General features: G+C 41.6%; 1 protein-coding gene across 1 annotated transcript in view; it reads right to left on the bottom strand.

The window, feature by feature from the left end:
• Positions 1–3,481: 3,481 nt before the first annotated feature.
• Positions 3,482–23,716, bottom strand: part of KCNK9 (potassium two pore domain channel subfamily K member 9) — an 83,307-nt gene continuing 63,072 nt past the window's right edge. The window contains exon 2 of the mRNA XM_069853143.1: positions 3,482–4,781. Coding sequence (XP_069709244.1) covers positions 3,940–4,781 — 842 coding nt within the window. The 3' untranslated portion in view covers positions 3,482–3,939. The remainder of the gene's footprint in view (positions 4,782–23,716) is intronic.

A 23,716-nucleotide genomic window follows, 5' to 3' on the forward strand; every position in this document is an offset into this window, starting at 1 on the left:
CCTCTTTCATTTCCATATCGCAGCATGCTCAGTCAAAGCTATTTTGGTGCTTCACTGATCAAACTGATTTTTGCCTTTGATGATAATATGAAATATGATAGGATAATAAGGTTGTTATATAATCAGAGTCGACAGCAGGGAGCTAAATTTGTGTTGTTTTGATGAAGAGCACATTAGTGTGACACAAATAGACTAATCTGATTTATTATTATTATTTCTAATGCTTAATAATAGGGAAGGGTAGGGGAAATGAGACTCTGGGGAATGAGAGTACATCACATAGTGATAGCAGACGTCTGTGTGCTACAGAAACGCAGGTTAGGTATTATGGATATTAGAATGTCTTGCCATAAGCAGCACCCCTACTGGCTGAACTTCAAAAGAGTGAGTAGCAAGCAAGAGAGGTTGAACTGAAAGAAATAATGTCTTAGTGGAATAAAAGTAATAATGTCCCAGAGAAAATACTCCGTGAAAGCAGTGTCATTGGAAGAAAAAAGTATTCATGGAGGGCAATAAGAAGTCAGAGACAGAGCAGACAAAAATCAGCTCACCTTTCACTGGCTGATTTCTCATGTATAACCGAAAAGCTGGGATTAGCCTTGGACAAAAGCTTCTTTTTCCTGATGTTTTCTGTTTCAGTTCTAGACGGCCCAAGTCATTATTCACACATCAGTCAAGAACCGCAAAAATGCTGACAGAGGCATATTTTGCCAGGTGTACTGATGCGTACACATGAGAGTTTTTGTATTTGTGGCTGCTCACAAATCAAAGGCCTGCAAGAGCTCACACAAACAACTGAATGCATGCAGGCTTGCAATGGAAATACCTTGCCACTTTAAAATATTACATGTAACAAAAATCTAGACTGGACAGAATTGTGTGTTCTTCGGCAAAAAAATAAAAATAAATATATTTTAAAATCTTAAGGAATGCAAATACATTTTAGCAAAACACTTTCCCACATACACACTTCTTACAGTTTTTAGACTTAAAAGTATCACTACGGACATCTACTCCGGCTCCTTCATATCACCATACATAGATTTCTTGAACCACATCCATAAACTCAAACTAAGCTAAAGCAGAGCTTTTATAAAGCCATTGAGTTTTCATGCAAAGACTCTTAAGTGCAGACAGGCCATGAGATGCCGAGCTAAGTTGTTCTCCTGGTTAAATACTCGGTGTATTAAAATTTACTCTTCATTTATGGTTCCAGAGGGAAGATTTAGTAACAAATCTGTTAGACTATGCAACAGCTTTGAACTTCTGGAGTTCAACATGATTTACAGGACATTTAAAGATTATTTTTATATGCAGCAGAAATAGAATTATCCTCTTTTCTTAAAGGAAGAAAAAGGAAAAAGCAAATAAATGTTTTATATGTTGTAACATTTTTTTCACAAAATTCTTTTTGCTTTAAGTCCTGTTACAAAAATTCTCTTTGCTAGGCACACAGAATTTCACTTGTGTTCTTCAAAACCCCAGTTTTTTCCTGCTTTTCTCCAGTGTCAAATACACCTAGCAGTCATACATGATACAGATGTGTATATTCCAGGCATATTTTTTATTTCCTTAGTAGGAAAAGAGCCTGAATTTATTTGCACTTCAGTGATACCACCAGCAAAGACTATGAAAGTTAATTTTGACAGCACTGTGAACCCTGTGCACCACCCTCACAGAAACCAGCTTCTAGGTGGCAATCACTGAGGTGGTTTAACACATCCTAAAACTGCTTTTCTAGGTATGCTTGCTTCAGTTCTTCTGCCACCAGCATTTCCCTTCAGGCAGGGTAAAAGCAACGCAGAAGTAATACACCCAGCCTGCTCCCCTACTGTGCTGAAGGATGTTATTCCTACATGTTAGGCAGAAGAAATCCATCCTCATTCGTCCTCGTTAAGAATTCTAAGTTATTTCTTCACTAATCTTAGTGGAGATTTTCATGCCACAGCAATTTATAATCCCAAAGGAAGCTGCATAGGGGAGTCAAAGTCATGGATACTTGCTTTTCATTTACTTGAAACACAGATACAGAAATGAGGAGTTCCTGAACATACTGTGTATAGCTAATAATTTAAAGCCAGGGAGAACAGAGGAGAGGAGGAATTACAATCCGGATTTCTCCCTATTAATGCTTTTTATAGTTGCCTCTTTGAAAGGATATCAACATCCATCAGCACACAGAGCTCAGAGCTGAGGCTTTTACAAAAACACACTATCTAGTTTAAGGAAAAAAAAAACGGATTATTGCTTTTACACTGAGAGCACAAAATGGTAGAATTAGAAGGAGGTGATTAGTGCCAAAAAACGATGCGGTTTGTATGGTGAGTTAACACAGAGGGCGATTTAAAAGATAGGATTAAATCGGAGACAAAGGTTCAGGTTTATAAAACTCCCAGTCTTACGCCTGTCAAATCAAAGATAAATCTCCCAAAAGCACTAAATCCCATGTAATCATTGCAAATTCCTATTGTCTTAAAAGGGAGCTGGATTAGGCCTTTAATTCAGTTCTGTAAAGTCTGTTTGGTCCAGATGAACAATGAAGAGATGGACAATCTCCAAGGAACAACTCTGCAACATGGTCTCAACATCCTCCATTACAACTTGTCAAGGCAATCACTCCCAGTGTTACCCTCCAAACACTGGAGTAAAACTGCTTTTGCCCATTAATGCTAAATGCATTTTGCCTTTCTGCCTAGCAAAAAAAGCAATATTACATCTAGTCTCACAAGTTCCCAGTGAGCCAAACACAAGATACTGTCCCTTGAATTCTTCCTGAGACCAACAAAGGCTTTCCATTATTTACAAATCAAAAGCATTTAGAGACAATCATCTTTATTTTTTTATTTAAAAGAAGGAATGCCCTGTCACTATTATAGAAGAAAAAATATACACCCACCTATTTATACCCATCCTAATCCAAGCATTCCAAAAAATATTAAATTCCTATTCATGCAGGTAATTGCTGCACAAAATAATAATAATAATAATAATAATAATAATAATAATAATAATAATAATAATAATAATAATTTATAAATAAAATAAAAATAACAAAATACACTCTTTAGTTCCAACAATTCTCTCAATTTTTCTAAAATTCCATTTTCAAATTGTTGGAACAGTTGAAAATTATGAAAGTAAATATAATTAAATCAACAGGATTATTTGCTTTTGATTATTAATTTCATTGCTAGTTTTTCTTGTGTTTTGTATTATGCATACCAGTTTTACAAAGTGCATGCTTTATTTTATTTATTTTTTTTTTTAATTTTGAACTGGCAAGCTAAAATGATCCATCTTTTCCTGCCTTTTTTCTTAATGTTAATACAATCTAAAATCTAGTGTTAAAAAATTTATCATGATACACCTGGTATATTGACTGCTTATGGCGCATGCTTGTCTTGGCAAAAAATAAAATAAATTGGCTACCCTCACGCCCTCCCCATTCCTTTTGGAAGCAATTTAAAAGTTAAAAGCAGGCTGGAACACAACTGCTTCAAGGGAGAAAAAAAAATAATACCTGATGCTTTAATTTTTGTCACATGGCACTAGTTGTGGAATTGCCTGCACATCCACACGCACATACATCCAACACGCACGCTAGCACGCACGCACGCTGCAACATGCTTGTGAGGAACATAGTTTATTAGGTCAGGAGTGCCAGTGGCACATGAAGGCTCCCAGCTGTGTGTGCAACTTTGGATTTGGTACCCACTTCACGTCACCTTGAATCCTCTGACATCCACCGAGGGGGTAATGTAAGGCATATTTTGCTGGAACAGTAATAATCCATGCTTCATGCTCAAGAGCTGAGTCTCAGAGGAGGACTGGCTTTCTCCACTCCCTTTGGCCTCGCTCCGTCTCACTCAAGGAACAAAAAACCCAAAACAATGGAGAAGAACTGGGGAAAACAAGGAAAGCAAAAGAAGGCAAATCCCTTTAAATTGACTTTCGCCTTTTCATTAGCCTGTGGTTATCTGTAAAGCTGTGCAACCCAGGTGAGATGGAGCTGACAGGAGATGGGAAAAGGCTGTTTTTTAATGTGCTTGGCGAGATCTCCTCTATCTTGTAAGAGATGGAGTGAAAGTACTGGGGGTTCAGCTTTGAGCTGAACGAATTTTGGTGGGACACCACCCGGCTGGTGTACTCATGGGACCTGTAACACATGCAGGAACAAACTGACTGAAGGTCTGTTACTTCGGCCTTGTACCGTGGCCGACCATGCTGGGAGTCCTCTTGGATGTGGATAATCATGCTGTTGCGGTTCCCTGCCAGGGATGCCCGTTCCTCAGCATCCCGTCTCTCGTCCTCGCTGTTCATGGTTAAGAACCTGAGAACAACCAGATTTAGAAATGCCCCAATGACTGTCAACCCCACTAGAATGTACATAAAGCTAAAAGCCACATAGAGAGGCTTCTTTTGAAGGGCCCCTTTGGTCTGCAGGGCCACATAGTCTCCAAACCCTATAGTAGTCAATGTTATAAAGCAGTAATAGTAAGCGTGGAAAAAGCTCCATTCCTCATACTGGGAAAAGGCTGCTGCTCCAATGCAGAGTGTTCCCATGCAGGAGAAGAAACCCACAGTGACCATGTTTTCCATGGAGACTTCAGTGCTCCTCATCCCACAGCACTTTTTGATGCGTTTCAAGAGGTACTTGACAAAGGTGTTCATGCGCTCGCCCAGGCTCTGGAACATGACGAGTGTCAGTGGGATCCCCAGGACCGCATAGAACATGCAAAAGGCCTTCCCTGCATCTGTCCCTGGGGCAGCATGTCCATAACCTGGGAGGAGGAATGAAAAGATAGGACAGTCAGCAAAGTAGATCATGACCACAGCTCCCTTTTTCACACCAGCCACATGAATCACAGAACTGATACTGCAGCCAGATCCAAAGCTACATGAATGCTGCAGTCACACAATCTTCTTATCTTCTTGCCTATGTCCTGTATCCAAAGCAAATAAAACATTTCCTTAGCTCACTTCCTGGTTGTTGGCAGACAGATAGTACGTAAAAAACAGTTTACAAAAGAAGCACATAAATCAAAATATGAAGTTCTTTTCAGGTTACAAAACAAAAAGATTCTCCCTTTGTACTGGGCCAGGTAGCCTTTTCATCATAAAAGGCAGTTTCCAAATTACCTGGAAAAAGAAGTGTCTTCAATAGATAGATGCAGTGTTCGTTCCACCTGATTGTCCCTCAATAAAAGCTATAATTGCCTCTCATTACTAAGATCAGCTTTTGAACTACAGGGGTGTTAATTAAACCAGGGACATCTTCCCATTTTATAGCTTTAGTTACAGCTGACAAAGAGAAGGAAAGCTTCAGAAAATGTGATTTTCCAGATGGTTGCAGAGATGGCAGTTGGTGGAAACAGCTTTCACTTTGGGCTCTAAATAAAATGGTTGGGGTGAAAAAAGAATTCTTTTGATATCACCGTATCCCTCTCACCAGAGATATCCACAGAGACAGTTCAGGAAGATTATAAAACATTATCATTATATGATTACACACTATCTCACAACTGAATTTTTAAGATTTGTCACAGACTTTGTAATTAACTTGGGATTCACAGCTCTCCCATAAGATAGGAATATGTTCATATCCCTATTTTACAGATAGGAAAGCACAGACAGTGGCAGGCTATAATTTTTCTCTAATTCACATAGATAGACCGAGTATCCAGAAATTCTGATTTCTATTCTGCCACATGTCTTACTCACTTTCCACAATACCAAATAAATGTCTTTAACGTATTTTCACCATAAAACTAGGGTAAAGAAAAAGCTTTATTCATGAAGCTGGAATAAGACTTTACAAACAGATTCATATATAGGGGATCAGCCATATATTTCTCCATTACAATGTGGCTTTAAGGAATAGGCATAGAATAGGCACCTTAGTTATTCCCTTCAGCACTGTGAAATAAGGAAATTCAAAATACACCAAAGAAAGACTTATCTCTCTATTACGTTAGCATTACAGAATCTATTCAGCCACACAGACAGCAATACATGAAAAGTGAATTCCAACACTGCATGTTCCTGAAATTCATCAAACCTCAAATTTAAAACACACAATTGTCTTCTGAACATCAGAGACTGCCTCTGGGAAAAATGAGAAGGTCAGTAATTGCCAGAGGAAAAGGGGCAGAGAACATCATTAACTCTGGGAAACAGCCCTCCATAGCGCACAGGGTTCATCTCCTAGAGGCTGGGTTTTACTTTTGTCAGGTAAAGGCAGAAGCAAAAGCAACTGCTTTGGCATCAGATTTCAGCTACCAAAATTCACCCTAACTTCCTCTGCATGAATGCCACTGCCTTTTGCCAGAGTATAATGAGATGATTCCATGTAAACCATAATAAACACACAGCTTAAAGAGAAATAAAAAGGTTAAACAGACATTGGTATTTCTCAGTCTTCTGTGATGAAGAAGAAAAGATCAAATAGCAAACCTTAAAATTAGGTACAGCAAATGCATCCCCTCGTAAGCCAAGAGGTTGAGATAATAGTGAGAAAGGTATTTATGGAGCTTTACATTGGATCACACTGAGATAAGTATTACCTACCTGACTCTACTAGACTAACCAGTTTGCTGAGGTCCCACAATACAGCAATATGACCACAGCAGGCAAGTTTGTCAGATAATTAATGAGATGTGACCTGGATGATCAAGGACAGTCTGAATAACTTTCACCTTGGCTGGAAGTGATGTCATTAGTACTCTCTCTCTCTTATTATCCCTCCCAGCTGCTTAGGCTTTCAAGACAGTTCATCTGCCTGGCACCAAGAAGAGTAGTTTGGCATAAAGAAATGTCATGCCTCACAGTGTAATTCCAATTCTGGACTGCAGAGCACCAATCCACCATGAAAGCCAAGTCAGGGAATGGCTGGTCTACAGATGTCAAGCAGAACTGCTGGAAGTTCTAGGCAAGGGAGGCAAAGGATCAGACCCTAAGGGCTGGCACCAAATGAACACTCTGTTGAGGTCTTCTACTTATGATTTTTCCAGGCCTTGTCTGTCCTCCAGGGAAAAACTTCCAAAAACCTTGTGCACCTATATGTAATTGTAGAAAAAAAAAGGAAATACTATTTTCTTTTTTGCCAGAGTATGGTTATTAAAGTCTGCAGAACTACGCTCAGCCTCTTTCAAAACTCATTTTTCCATGGTATCTTTCAGATAAGACACAGAGAGAAACTACTTATTACAGTCTATGTGAAGTTCAGTCAGGAGGACACCACCAATAACTTCCTCTTGTTTCCAGTGGGACATTGCACTGGGGTACCAGTCCACAACCATAGAGAGCAGCGTAACACAGTACCCTGCTGCCCTCAGTCCAAAAGTGAACATGAGCAGATGGCTGGAGAAGAGTATAGGAATGGTATGATTATATGTGACATTTTCCCCAAGGATTCACGTACCCAGCTTCACCATTGATGGAAAACCGTCAGGGTTTTCCTAAATCATATATGGTTTCAGGGGTTCTAGCAACACAAAATGTGTTTCTCTTGGGCACTGTCCCTTGAATGTTTATAAAGTTTTAACATTTGCAACATCCTGTGGCAAGAAGGTCTGTATATCAACCATGTGTTCTTTCAAAAAATCACCATCATTTCTTTATTTTGAACTTCTCTCCCATTGCTATCTCCTGATGTCCCCATCTCCTCCATGGCAGAGACCAGAAACAATCACTCCTTACTCTCCTTCTTTGTGTTACTCATTCTTTTAAAGACATTTTATCAACAAAAATGCCATGTCTGCATTCAGACCTTAAGCAAGTAGCTCTAGCACTGTATAGCCTCATACGGACAGACCAGCTTGCTTAGATCTACATCAGTGATCTTTGTAGCATGCTCAGCTGCAGGGTAGAGACAGGCCCTTGTCCTCAAAAATGACTTTTCTTGTTTCTGGAGCAAAAAGTGTCTCAATAAACAACTTCATGCTATTGCAAAGATGCAGACTGCTGAGAATAAATAAATCCATAACAACAATAAAACTCTCTGTGGAAAAACTTTGAATACTTTCAGTGTGTTGCATCTACATAGTGACCACCTCCAAGCCTGCAAGGTCAGGTCAAATCCTGCAAACTAAACTGGGAAAAGGGATGGATTTTACCACAAACCCATGATTGTCCACACAGTTAAATCTTTAGCACATTTCCTGACAAGGCTTTACCCTGGACCAACCAGAACCAACACAGGCAATGCCTATGCCTGGTCCACCCATGGAGGTGGCCAGGGACCACAGCAGGTAAACACTGCTCTGAGGCAGTACATGTGTTTAGCTGTTACCAGCATCTTCTATGCCGTCTCTGCTGGCTTCCCTATCTCCAGGTCCTGCTCCATCTAGTTTGAAAGTTAGAACCGGGATGGTGCATAGCAAAGGGTGTTTTTCTACACTGGCTCTGTCACAGGCTGTAAGACGTTTGTCTCTAGATGTGCATTGGTACCAGGCCAAATATATGGTCAGTGTTAAAAAATAAAAATGAAATGTGGCAGTGGTAAGATATTTATAGTTTGCATTCAGGCCACTGTGTAGCTACAGAGCAGCTAAGTCTCATTCACATTCAATCTACAACAGGTTTTAGATGTCTTGAAACTCAAAGCAACATTCTGCGTTATTCATGAGGGATGCATTATTGCTTTCAGGAATAGGCTTCTGCCCTCATTCATCTACACATCATTCAGCCCCACGATGGACATTTCGACCTGGTCATCACTGACAACAGCCTCTGGAAAGAAATTAACTACTCCATCCGCGTGACTCAAACCTTTCTTAGTCATGCTGGCAGCAGCCCTGGCCATGAGATAATGAAAAGAGGATAACAGCACCTGTTACTCAGATGGGCAAGCATAATTCAGATTAAAACATCTTCCTGATGTCACACACTTCACTTCAGGGTTTATCTACGTCAGAGAAACTGCCACAAAGAACAGGCTGGCTCTCCGCTGGATTTTGCTGGTCATAGTTTCAGCAGAGAAAAGAAACAACTTGGACTTCAGAGAGCAGATGAAAGAGAATCATGGAATCATAGAATAACCAGGTTGGAAGAGACCCACTGGATCATCGAGTCCAACCATTCCCACCAATCTCTAAGCCATGCCCCTCAGTACCTCATCCACCTGCACCTTAAACACCTCCAGGGAAGGCAAGTCAACCACCTCACTGGGCAGACCATTCCATTGCCTAATGACCCTTTCAGTGAAGATTTTTTTCCTTATGTCGAGCCTGAACCTCCCCTGGCGGAGCTTGAGGCCATTCCCTCTTGTCCTGTCCCCTGTCACTTGGGAGAAGAGGCCAGCACCCTCCTCTCTACCACCTCCTTTAAGGTAGTTGTAGAGAGCAATGAGGTCTCCCCTCAGCCTCCTCTTCTCCAGGCTAAACAACCCCAGCTCTCTCAGTCACTCTTCGTAAGACTTGTTCTCCAGCCCCTTCACCAGCTTCATTGCTCTTCTCTGGACTCACTCCAGAGCCTCAACGTCCTTCTTGTGGCGAGGCACCCAGAACTGAACACAGTATTCGAGGAGCGGTCTCACCAGTGCCGAGTACAGAGGGAGAATAACCTCCCTGGACCTGCTGGTCACACCGTTTCTGATACAAGCCAAGATGCCATTGGCCTTCTTGGCCACCTGGGCACGCTGCTGGCTCATGTTCAGGCGGCTGTCAACCAACACCCCCAGGTTCCTCTCCTCCAGGAAGCTTTCTAGACAGACTTCTCCTAGTCTGTAGCACTGCATAGGGTTGTTGTGCCCCAAGTGCAGGACCCGGCACTTGGCCTTGTTAAACCTCATGCCATTGGTCTCTGCCCAGCGGTCCAGCCTGTTCAGATCCCTTTCCAGAGCCTCCCTACCCTCCAGCAGATCAACACTTCCACCCAGCTTAGTGTCATCCGCAAACTTGCTAAGGGTGCACTCAATGCCTTCATCCAGGTCATTGATAAAAACATTGAACAGGGCTGGACCCAGCACTGAGCCCTGGGGAACCCCACTTGTCACTGGCAAGTGTAGTGTGTGTAGAAAGAGGTTTCAGTGGGTACCAAGGAGACATTTAACCTACCTGGTACTAACTCATTTAACAGGACAAATGCATTCTTCTGTAAGGAAATTGAAAGCACATCATGGATGCTGCTGTACCTGGATGAACTATCCCAGCCTCCTGGCACATGAGCATCACTGGCCTGCTCCCTTTTCCCTCTCTCACATGTCTGGCCTCTGCCCAAATCCCAGTGTCTTTCTCCCCAAACATCTCCAGGATGCTCTTTCTCTTTTATTTCCTTGTCAGTTGACCTCACCGCAGCATGTCACCTGCATAATCTCTGTTATTTTGCACAGCTTTCCTTCCCATCCTCAAAGAAACCCTCACTTTCCATGCTTAAAAGACAGTCTCAAAGTGAGTCACATGGCTCTCTACAGGAACACACAACAATATGGGATGATACTATCCCACGTTGTGAAGACATGGACATCATGTGAGAGAAAGAAGGATGTGCCAACTCCCAGGTGCAACATCAAATCCAAAATTCTCAACAAGGTCAGTGCAGCCTCTTGCCTTGGCCTCATTGCTTCCATGTCCTGACTGCAGAGGTAAGGCCATGCCACCTTGGAAATTGCACTCACCACTTTGCAAGACCTATCAAAAGGTAGAGCACAAGTCTTACGAGGAGCAGCTGAGGGACTGGAGTTGCTTCGTCTGCAGGCTTCCATCACTTTATTATCACCACTTTATTTATCTGGGGATCACATGTGATACAGGCAGGCATTCCCTGCAAGAAGTTGCCCCTCTTAAGGACTCTTCCTCTGGATTCTTAGAGGACCAAGAAGGTCACCTCCATGGGACACACTGGAGTACTGTTCTTCAGAGATTCTTTGACTGCTTGGATTAGACTTTCTTCCTTCTTCCCTGCCTGGACTCCACCACCAGCATGAACATGGGTCAGACTCTCCACTGTCCTCTTGAATGCCTGCCTGTGACAGTGATGGGACAGGTTTACTTAGGTCATTGAAGCAAAGTAGCTGCAAGTGCTGCTCATTCAGTAACATGACTGTCAGAGGTGTGTGCCCAGGCAATCATAGTACCATAAAATCATTAAGGTTGGAAAAGACCTCTAATATCATCAAGTCGAACTGTCAGCCCAATACCATCATGCCTACTAAACAAAGTCGCACGTCTACATGCTTTTTGAACATCTCAAGGGAAGGAGACTCCACTGGGAATTTCTACCCAACAGATAGAGAGTCCTGGGGGTTTCTCTACTTCCCTTGGAGAAGATAGTGTATTCCTTCTGAACTTACACCCCAGGACACAGCTTCCTGTTTTGAGAGATACAGCTCCTTCCTAACGGAGAAGAACTGATTTGGTCACAACATTTGGCCCTTTCAGATACCCACTCGGTTACTGAATGGAGGAATAAGTTTACAAGGTTAAACCAAGGCATAAGATATCTTTTCTAATGAGTTCTGGGTTCATTCTTGTTTCTTGATAAGGATGAGCCACCTATATCTATATCTCTGCCTATCTGCCTTTTCTCCCCAGCAGCTTTGAAGCTGCTCACCAATTTCCAACACTTAGAAGCAACTGTAATACGAATTTGATAATAATCTGGTCTGCTGGGCCTGCCATCTGGCCAATCTGTGAATACACATAAAGGGCCAAAAACCCAACACACACATAGTGCAGACACAGCTGCAATGTGATCAATTTTTTCTCTGGCCATTTACAGGGAAGAAACAGGAGCTGGGGGTCCCACAAGGTGGGGTAAGATGTAGGGGCATAGGAGAGAACTGCCATCTTATGTCATCTTGTAAGAAAACCTATGATGAAATATCTATCTGCCTGCAAGGGTAAGGATGCAGATCAGGGTTCAAGAGAGCTGGGGTACATTTTGGAGTTCACAGGAAACCAGGACTGACTGCTGCTACTGCTCAAAAAACTTCTTGTTTCTAGCAAAAGATAAAACTTGAAAAAACATGGCTTAAAAAAAAACCCAAACAGAATATTTGAGAGTTCTGCATTTGTTTGGGTTTGTTGTTCTTTTTTCAACTTTCCACAGGAAGCTTCTCGATTTTTCCTGTGTAAAATTTACTCTGTAAAGGCTTTTACTAAAAAAAGGCCAGTAAATGAAACTATGAAACCACCGACAACATTCCCGCTCATCTATATGATGCACAAGACCTGATCATCTCAAAGCTCCACTTGTTGAACTTAAAACAGCCTCTACTTTTAACTGCCTAGATGAGAGAAGTCTGAGAACACTGGCAGTTCTTTTGAATAAGATGAGAGAGCAACTGCTACCTGGTGTACCAACCCCCAGGAAACCGAGGATGCAAACACTTGCCAGTTAATTTTGTCCAGACGTGACAACATTATCTCTATGCACCTCTGTGACTTCCTCTCCCTCAGAAAAGAGGCTGGAAAGAGGGAAGAGCTCCTCTTCAGCTTTGTGTGGAGCCTAGCACTGAAAACAGCAGTGATTTGGACCATCTTTCTAGAACACCATTCCCAATCTACTCTAGCAGCTCTATTCTGTATTTCCAGGTAGGTAATAGTTGACCGCTACCCAGACTAAACATACCAACAGTGGTACAAATTGGCAGCCAGGCACACCGCCAGCAGAATGTGTGTATATCACAGGGACACAGCAAGACAGATCAGCCAACAAGCTGGATTCTTGGATTCAGCAGAAAAAACAAACCTCCAAAGTCCAAGGACAGGCAGGTGACTCTTTGGGTTCATATGTATTGGGAACATCATGGTAAGCACAAAATGATCAGGTTTTCTGGAGCCTGCATGCCACCAGCTCGGCATAAAACCTTTGCATCTAGACCAGAGTGGCTTATATCTCTTTGGCGCTGAGATACGTGGCTACATAAAGCCCTGCAGCACTTCTGAGTCAACATTTTACCACGTTCTCTATTTCTGACTGCCCCTGCATGACTTACATCTACTTTCTCCTCTTCATCTTGTTCTCTGAAAAACAGTTAGAAGATTGACCTGAGGCTCACATCACATCTAGTCCCAAGACAAATCATGACCAGAACAAGTTCTTAATATGAAGAGAATCGTGGCAACCACTAGGATAGACTTATCAGGTCATGTTATCCATTCCCAGGGGCTGGCATATGATTGTTGCCTACAATATATTCTCCAGGGCTTTGTCCAGTTTTGTTTAAATGATTGAAATAACAGGGTTTCTGCTCTCTCCCTTGGGAAATTATTCCCCTGTCTAGTAGATCAGCTATTAGAAAGGGTTTGTTTGATACACAGCCTGCATTTTCCTATGCTGTCTTTTATCACAGTGTTCTTCTACAGTCCTCAATTCAACACATCCCATTTCCCTCCATCATTACTCACTCTTCACATTTCTTGGAGACAGTCACAGCTTCATCCCTTAATCTACATTAGCTATAAACAGAGGTCTTCTGGGCAGAGTCCTGTAGCAAGGAAGATAATAGGTGTTTTAAAAGATATACCTAGATTGAGACCTTAAATGTGTCTTCACAAGTAGCTTGTTACGTGATCACCTGGACTGCAAAATATCCTATTTTGGTATGAAGGTCTTACTGTCGATCACTGTAATATTATGTCCTAATTATATAGCAAAATTCTCCTGATGCTGTCATTTCTTCATATCCCAAAGGCTCCTTCTACTGCACATATGTGACTGCAATAGGCATTATTTTTCCTCAAACCTCTCTATAAATGGTCTTGAATAGTTTTCTGTAACTGCTTTTGGTTAGTCACAGTTTATTGGCAATGATCTGAGACCTATTCATGAGATGGGAAGATGAAGGACTGACCACATGCAGGGTTGGCAGGATGATCTAACAGCACAGGAGGATCAGGGAAAAATACATCAGTAAGAAGCGTAGGGGTTCATGTCTTCACAAGAGGTCAAAAATGAATGGGTTTCTTCTTCATTATGCTGTCATGACAGAAAAGGGGCAGGAGAAATTTCTGATTTCTCTTTGTTCAAAGGGTTAGATCTTTTCAAACTAAAAATGCATCAAGCACGAGCCTTCACAGGGTTAACAGGATTCTGCTCTCAGACCTGTTGAATGCCTGAAAGAGCTCTCAGTCTGACACTAACAGGGCTTGAGAAGCTGAATCTCAAAAAATCTTCCTAAACAAACATTACCAAAGGCTGGCAAGCAGCAGAGTGGCTCAAAACTTCAGGCAAAGATCATTCCTGAAGTAGTAATCACATCCTCTCAACCTGTGATGTCATTATCCACTGCAGGCCACAGAGGTCTGTTTGCAGATCTGTGCGACATCAAATGCTGTCAGAGGTGGGCTGGTAAAACACAGCACATCCAGTGAGAGATGCAGGATTACATTAGGGAAGTGGTTCAGGTGTATTTTTACTGAAGCAATTGTGTTTTGCCTCTAGGACTTTTCTCTCTATGCAGCTATGAGACTTAGAAGAGCACAGAAAACTTGCCCTGAGTTTGCTCACCTATCTATTTTTGGTTTGTGCTGTATCCAACTGCAGATTGTTCCCATGAGGAAGAAAAAAAACGGATATTTTACACTTTTAGAAAATACTAATACACTCAGGGTATTTTGAGCAGACTCTCCTCTCTGCTGTTTAAGAAACCAGGGCTTCCCCCATCCAAAAAGGCAGCTAAAGGAAAGGTTACTGATTCCCACTGTACTCATCTTTCCTCCCTGCTAGAAAAACACGCCAGCAGATCAATTAGGTGACACAACTTTTACTAATACAGCTTAAGTGGCACAAAGTCTACAGATATAAAAGCGCTTCTTCTGGGACCATCTCTGACTCAGTAGGGAAAAAAAAGAGTTTGGAGTAACCACCGGTACCTCTTTCCTTTCCTTTGCTTCTCCTTCTCTATTCCTTCATGACCACAATAAGGAATGAGTCAGTTTTCCTGCTTCTACACCTTTGCAATCATAGACTCCTTTAGATCAGTTACAGCATTGTACCCTACTCTGAAAAGAAGCACTCCCCAATATGTCTTCTTACTTTGGATGGCTGCAGTTTTGGTCAAGGCTATTTTCCCTGCAGACATTCTAATTTTCCTGCAGCTTTATTAGCTGAAACCTGGCTTCAGTGGTCTAACAGCCAAAGCAAGTGGAGTCCATTACAATTTCTCCTACTACATCACATACAGAGTGTGCAGTGATTCAATTGGAGTTATAGATTTCATCAAAGGAGTACATATATTTCAATAAAAAATAAGAAAAATAATTCTAAAAAAAAGAAAAACATTTTGTTCAAATGCTCTGAACTGGTCTTATTTTAGCCATGTACAAACTTTTTATTTCTGTTGCTCTTATTCCCAAAATTGGCTTATCCTTGAAAATACAAGCAAAAAGAGATTTCCCGATTTTCCTTTATGAATTTTAAGCGTGTTCTCACAATTGTCTTTGAAAAACTGAAATAATTCAACCAAAACTTCTCTGAAGGATGAAGCTCAATTCTGATTGTGAAAGCATTTTTGGAAGTCAAAATCAAGAAATTAATGGAAATACTTTGCACAACTCTACTGTCCTGTTCAGTTTTCCATTGAGCCAATAGTAACTTTGAAGTACATTTGTGCTGGTACTTCAAAGACAGAAGTCTAAAATGTGAAGCTAAATGTGAGCTAAGATGTGAAGGTCAAAGTTTTGCAGCATTGTTCAGGGTTGTCTATGGGAAGACTTGCTGGAATTGCAGTATCAGGGTAATTACGCCACTGAAGCTAGACCAGTCTAATTCATTGGGTTGGCACTTCCAAATTAAGACATCTCATACTTTTTTCCTCATAGCAACTTCTATCTCAAAGAAACAAGCACATGTCTGGAGCATAGAGACTGCCCGTACCTTTTCCCATCAAGATGAAATCGGAGGTGTTTTCATGGGATGCTGTTCCAGCCAGTAGAAACTGTTCAACATAAATTAGGTGGTTTAGGATTTTGAGCCTGAGTGATTTTAAATCCAGAACCTGAGTTCACATGCAGGAAAATCTCCTTCCTAAAAAGATAGAGGTCCACAGCATTTAGGGTTTCCATCTTCACTAATCAAGCTGTAAGGCTGTCCCTTAAACTTACTGCTCTTACAGCTAAAAGTCTTCATATTTTTAATTCAAGTTTGTTCAGGGTCTGTTTGTGTCATAAAACTAAAGTACTTATCTCAAAGAGCAATCCTCCTAGTATTTTTTCCCTACTACCAGAGACTGAAAAAGATCACCCATATCTCAGCCGCCCAATCTTTTCTCCTAGGATGAATAAACCATCCACTGCTAGTCTGTTGCATTAGGCAGTTTCACTTTCATTACATTTTGCACCTTTCCAGCTTGAATTCAATTTTCTTCTACATCAATAACCCAAATTTAGATACAGAAACACAGAAATTCAATGCTCCATTAGTACAAACTTTGAATAGTATTTCATACCATTTTAGACAGATCTTGTAGACAGCACTGACACAAAACATGAAATAAAGTACTGCATCTTGAACCTGCCTGTCTTTGGATCTCAGTACTGAAAATCCATGGGATCTTATTTTGTCTCACATTGATGAAAACAGTCATCTTTCCTGGTGACTACGAACTCAAAGCACTGTAACTCAAGTGCACATGGGTTCATGGTTAAACTAGAGATAAGAGTTAGAGCAAAGCTCCATGCTAGCATGAAACAGATGGATGCTAAAAAGAAACTTTCCATATACTGCAAGCATCTCTTCAACAAATGACCCATGAAAAGCAGGATGGGGTTCGTGTGCACTACTGAATGTCGAAGCTGATACGCATATCCCAATTAGTTATTCTAAAACTGGCTCATTTTAATCTCCTCAGCACATTCCCAGTTCCCAACAAATCCTTTAGCTAAGACCAGTCTGAGATCTTTCACTGTCCCTTTTATTTCTTTATTGTTTACAGACATCTACCTTTTCCACATCAGCCCTGATAAGCACACCAAGCAGCAAGATTACAGGAGGCAGTAGAGCGAGACACCATTTAATGCACCTGACTAGTCATAATCAGAGCAATCCATCACCTCAGTTTTCTATTGCCAGCCAACAGGAACAGTTAAACTGAGTGGGAAGAAAGCAAAGCCATTGACTCAAACTTCTTCAGACCTGTACCCCTCACTATTTCTCTTTTGCTGGGTGGAAAACAGTGTCCTACTACATTATTTTGATTTTGCAATCAAGCGTTTTTCCATTTTAGTTCATCCCCAAAATCCTCCATTCAAGGTAGCTCAAGAAATCAATACCAACAAAATACTTCATGTGACATTTCTAAGCAGTTTTAACATAATTTGCACAGCTTTTACACCTGAGAACCGCCATTGTGGTCTAAGACTCCACAGTGGCAAGGGCTATATAAATGATATCAAATAATATGAAATGGTCCACGACTATTCACAATTCTCCTCTGACACTGAGAAACACCATATGCACTAGTCATGAAGAATACAGATAAGATCAAGAGTCTGAGACATCCCCCCAAAAGCCCATGTAGTTTGCAAAGTTATTAACCTGTTCAATAAGGGAGAAAACCCACTAGGAGGATTACTTCGAATTGTTTTAGACAAAGCCCTGGCTAACATCCTCCAGAACCGTTCCCATAGGGATTTAAATCTCAGTTTCAGCTTCACTTGCAAGCTTTTAAGTTTATTTATATAAGGAGCAGCACCGCTGAGGGCATAACAACCCTCCTAGTTCCACTCCTCCTATGCACACCCTGTACTTCCAGTGTAGCATTATCCCACATGCTTTAGTTTGGGACTGTAGTTGCAGTCACGTGCCCAAATCTGGACTCTTAGTAAGGATCTTAGCAAAGTTTTGTGGAAGCTCAACAAAACTATGTGTGGGAGCCCAAATATATAACTATGTGTTGCTTTGAACTTGGCTGGCCATCGGGTGCCCACCACGCCACTTTATTACTTCTCCCTAGCTGAACAGGGGAGAAAATAGGATGAAAAAACTTGTGGCTCTAGAGAAGGCCAGGTGGATCACTCACCAGATGCCATCATGGGCAAAACAGGGTGAAGAATATTTTAATTTAGAGCCAATTAATAACAGAGTAGGATAGTGAGAAACAAAGGAAAAACTGAAAACCCCTCCCCGCTACTCCTCTCTTCTTATCAGGCTCAACTTTCCTCCTTCATTGCCAACTCTTCTATCTCCTCCCTCCCGATTCAACACAAGGGGATGAGGAATGGGCATTGTGGTCAGTCCACAACACTTCATCTCTGCTGCTCTTTCCTCCTCATGCTCTTTATGTGCTCTAGCATGGGTTCTCTCCCAAGGGATACAGCCCTTCACTGCTCCAGCGAGTGTGAAGGCTCACAGGCTGCAGTTCTTCAAGAACTCTTCCAGCATGTATCCTGTCCACAGGGTACAGTCCTTTCAGAACAGATGGCTCCAGCGTGGGCTCCTCTCCATGGGCCGCAGGCTAGGAGCCTGCTCTGATGTGGGGTACTCCAAAAGCTGCATGTGGATAACTGCTCCACCACGGACATCCAGAGGCTGCAGGGGGCCAACTTATATCACACAGACGTGCCACCACCATCACTGATGAGCTTAGCTTTGGTCAGCAGCTTGCAGCCAGCTTGAGATGGCTCTGTCAAACAGCAGGGCAGCTCCTGATCTCACAGAAGCCACCTCTCCAGCACCTCGCTATGAAAACCTTGCCAAGTAAAAACAATACACATCAATAGCTATTTTTATTTGCTTGCAAGTCTTGTAAGCAACAACTCCACTTGCAGACTTGCTACCTCATTTTGCTGCTTGATCTCATTTGCTTCACAAAGCTACAAGGAGTTTGATGGAGCTGTTGTTACCACCTTCAAGTGTTCGCACTGATGCTGAAGTTGCTTCTGCGTCCTGAAGACCCCTTGACTTCTTGGCTGCGTAGCAGCAACAGAATTATAAACCTGGCAATGTTTTATTTACTTTGCAGAAGACCAGCCCTCAGCTTGAAATAACCTGTCCAAAGAAAAGACTCCAGGAAGCATCAGCACATCTACTGGGTAATAAAGCTGCTTTTCTTACTAGGCAGATAGGTGGTACATGGCTTAAAGACAGAGAAGCTGAGAATATCCTTTAGAAGAAAAAAAAACTCTACTTTGCCTGCCCTATTTCTCCCATCACTTTCTTTCTTCCTTTTTTCCATACCTTTCCCTTCTTGTTGGCTATATCCTTTCGCTTCTTCCCCTACTCCACATACCTGCCACTCCCATGCCATTTCTGTGCCTTTCCCCTACTTGTTTTCATCTGCTGTCATCCCCTTTTTCAGTGCCATTTCCCTCCTCTCCTTCTCACTTTCTTACATTCCCATTTACATCTTCTGTATTCTCCTCTGTCTTGACTATGGCAAGTACCTGCCTCCTTAGGCAATGCACAATAGGTAAAAGAATTTCAGAGCCTATAACCACCCAATAAAACAGTTGTTCTACAGCTGTAATTGCCAACTCTAAACCGTCAGCCTTATTTTTGCAGACAGGATTAATTCTGGCATGGTATATTATAAAATTAGCTATCCTTGGCAAAGCTACTGGCCTTTCGTTTTCACAAGAACACAATTAAATGGCATTTGCACAGTGAAGCTAGAGCAAAGCTAAGAGGAGACAGACATCATGAATTTATTAGATTAGGAAGTAAACCAGCTACTCCTTGGTTAGATTAAGCATTTGAACACATTATATAATGTTTTAGAGGTAATACAGGCAGAATGAACCTGCTCTTAGGCACTCTCCCTTTTTTCCTCCCACTCCAGCCAGCCACGGGGAAACGCACGTAGTAATAGCAAATGAAGAAAGTTGCTACCAGACCTCCATGCTTTGGGTTTGCTCAAAAGGTAACTTGTGCCATACTAACAAAAACATTAACTCGGTGGGGACTCAGGAGCTTGCACACAGATTGTAGAATTTCCTAATTAACCACACACATGCATATCATAATCAGAGCTACTCCCTCACCCCAGGGATGGATCTTCAGCTTGTGTAAGTCAACAGAATGCCCCAGAGATGCTACTTCGATTTATGTTGGTTAAAAAGCCAGTTGCAGAGCCTCTATGTTTATAAAAGGATGTGTTAGCATGACCGGTGAGTATCTGCACTTAAAGCCTTGCTCATACACAGATTTTCCCTGGGCAGATGGGCAGTTGTACACACACCTGTAGCAACTCAAGCCATACCTCTTCTCCAAATCAGCTTTTGATTACTGATGGAAACGAAGCAAATCTGCTGAGTATGACCTACTCTATCTTTACAGAGGTCCTGCAAATCACTGCATTTGGCATGATTTTGGAAGAAAGCTATAGAACATAACAGTTATAACTATCCCTTTTTTTTCTTTTTTTCTTCTTTTTTATTCACAACCTGCAATAAATTGCAGAAGTTAAACATTTGTCCAGTCCCCTTTAAACATCTATGCCATGCAAAAAGGTAAGCATCAGTACTACTACTAGGAAACTAAGGATCCTGATGTGGTTCATCTTTAGAGGAACAGAGGTAAGAGACACTGGCTTTAGGTTAAGATCTGTAGTCCTTTGGAGTCTGTCAAGGCAAGTGTCCTAGACACTCAAATCATTACACAGTGACAACACATCCTCAGGGAAAAGGGTTCAACTTTTGATGACCCACACAACTTTTATGTGTGAATCCTGTTCAGCGCAGTTCTGTTTCTCCAATCACCTGCAGCCAAAGGAGCAGACTGGCTTAATTTACTGCTGTATAAAATCAGACGCCAGCCCTGAATTTATCTCCATCAAGAGTAAAAAAATACCCAAACTCCTCAAATGAAAAGCCTCCAGGATTTTGCCTGTGCAAATATGAGATGGAGATTTGACAATAAAAAAGACATTTCATTTGTCTTATTAGTGGCTGACTGCTGTGGAAGGTGTTTGATCAATTAGACTGATCTTGGACTCATGAATCATTGATAGAGAGAGCTGGATTACACTCTCAAATGCTTTTAGCTTAATTGCCCAACCCATCATTGCTTCATTTTCGTTTTCATATGTATATAGGGGTTTTTCTTGTTGTTTTGTTTTTTAACTATAGCAGCTTGCCAGCAGCTGACCCTGATTCTTTGCTGCTGTTGCCAGCACTGCCAATGCTGATCCAGAGAGCAAGCACTGAAAACTCAGCCAAGCAGAGTTCTCAGGGTGCAGCAGACAGCCAATGTCAAGGCAGTGCTGGTAACCCCTAGAGACGAAGTGGGACCTGGGAAGGGGAGAACAGTGGCTTTCCACTGTAAAAGGGATCTGCATGGGGAATCAGGAGTGCCCCTCTTCTCCCTCTAGTCCACTCCATACATTTTATAACTTTCAGTCCCTTTCCATGCCTTTTCTCTCCATACATCCGCTCCTCTTTATTTTGTGCCTCCTTCCTTTACCCCCCATCACTTGCAGAAATGCAGTACAGCACAGACCTGGAGCCCGTCTTGGCTAGTATATCATCTCCAACACCACTTGGGTGCCTGAATGGCCCTTCTTACCACATCCTGACGACCACAACTCCCCATAAACCCTCTTAACCTTCCCCACTCATTACCCCTCTACACCCTCAATACCTTCCAGCCTCTTCTCATGCCCCCCTCCTCATAATTTCTCAGTTTTTACATCTTGTCGCCCATTTCCTAGACCAGATCCATCCTCCCCCTTCTCTGCTTGCAGCCTGAGGTGGTCAGTTCAGTCTAAAAATCAGCGGGATTTGGGAACACAGGCAAAACAGTTAAACACAGACGGCAGAGATAATAAGCGTCATTATGTGCAGGGCTTTGAGTAATCCAGTGTGCACACAAGCCCTGAACTACCCTGACCCTGATTGTTTAACCCTGGGCATTAGCAAAGACAGATTCACTGTATTCAGGCATGCTCCATATTTTATAGACTAAGCACATCTAAATGCCTTTAAAGAGTGGTTCCCTGCAACTTTTCCACAGACTAACCTAAAAAACAGAGACAAGTGCAAATGGATTTATAAGGACATGGCAGCTATTTAACAGCAAGAGAGGAAAAATAGAAAGGAGGGAACAAAAGAGCAAAATCAGATGAGATGGAAAAGGGTATGAAAAGGAGATTAAAAGGCAGAGAGAAGAGGTGAAAAAGTGAAAGGAGGATATGATGAAAGAGGAAGGAGAGAAAACATGAGAAAGTGAGAAGGAAATAAAAATACGTGCAAAACTTGACATGGAAAATGGCAGATATGCAGCGTGAATGCTTGGAAGAACAAGAACACCTGGTACCAGATGAAAATCACTGTATTTCTGTGATAACAGGAACATGATAAAATCAGTAGACAGTACTGTAGGATATGATCTCAGAGAAAAATAAAAGCTGTAACAGAAAAAGTGAAGTGCGAGTGCATTACATGGTAGCTCATAAGGATTTTAAAAATGAGCTTCTGTGTATAACATGATCCATTTCAAGACAATTCATTTTCTGTGAAGCTGTTACAGTCTCTGCCATTGGATCTAGAGCTGACATGAGATCACTGAGAAATTATTAGAAAGATAAATAATAATGTGTCATTTTGCAGTTTTCCAGATGGGAAGTGATGAATTACTATTACCAAGTATAGTTGAGCTCCATCCTTCCTGCATGCAACATCCAATAGCTTTTTTTTTTCCCCCCTGAAATAGCATCAGAGACAGCAAAAAGCAATTCAATGTTATACTTGGTTTAGATCAACAGTGGGGACATTATGGAAAAGTGATCAAGTGTGCACCAGTACTCTTTAAATTTTAAAAAAAGATAAGTGAAAGCAGGCATCCAAGTCCTTAATTTCCAAAGCACAATGGTGAAAAATTAAAGGGGTTAGTAACTATATCGCTTGGTACAAAGAACACAGAGATGATAAAAAAACAGCTTGAAATTTCTCCACGACAAATGCACAAAGACAATTGCAACTGGATTATAATAATGCTTATTTCAAGATGACAGTAATACTTATTGCAAGAGAAAAATTGACTGGGACATTTAAAAGGAGTGGGAAAACGATAAATCAACAAATCCGTATCTGCTAAGTTTCTATATGTAGAGGTAGATGAACACTGCCTAGTGAACGTTAAAGCAAACAGATGAGGGTTCTTTGGGTGTGTAAAAAAAGAAGGGAACAAGGGTAGGAGGAGGATGAGCCATACACTAGAAGAATACGTTGTTTTGGTTTTCAGCAGAAAGAAGGTTACTTAATGCTCAGGCAAAGTCCAGATAGAGACCAGTAACTGAGTAACTGAGATAGAGAACTGGTAACAACTCCTGAACAACTTCCCGACATCCTCAATTGTAGAAAGCAACTATCAGAACTAATATTATATCAGAATGAATTAATTAAAGGGGGAAAAAAATCACAGGTGTGTTTCTTGATGTACTCCAGTGAGTTTAATTAATATGCCCCACAGGGAATTCCTCATGAAAATGAGGAATGCTGAAGGATTAAATATGAAACATCTACATGTCATGTGGCATGGAATAAGATCAGCCCAGAAAGAATTAATGGCTGCATTTTGCCACTGTGGTTAAAGAGATGTCTGTGGCAGCTTATGAGCAAACCTAGCCCTTCGTACAATAAAATGGTAAGCAAAGAAACATCAGAGGAAGAAGCAGGTGAGGCAGGGGGAGAGATCCATATATCTCAGCAGGCTGAAGACATAGTATAGCGCCTGGGAAACTGGTGAAGGCTCAAAAAAAAAAAAAGCCTTGCTGGAGAGAGGTCTCATCCCTGCAAGCATCCATGGATCTCCCTATGCTGGGGCTGATCTTAATTAA

Source organism: Phaenicophaeus curvirostris, chromosome 3 (assembly GCF_032191515.1).
Source record: "Phaenicophaeus curvirostris isolate KB17595 chromosome 3, BPBGC_Pcur_1.0, whole genome shotgun sequence".
NCBI classification, from domain to species: domain Eukaryota; kingdom Metazoa; phylum Chordata; class Aves; order Cuculiformes; family Cuculidae; genus Phaenicophaeus; species Phaenicophaeus curvirostris.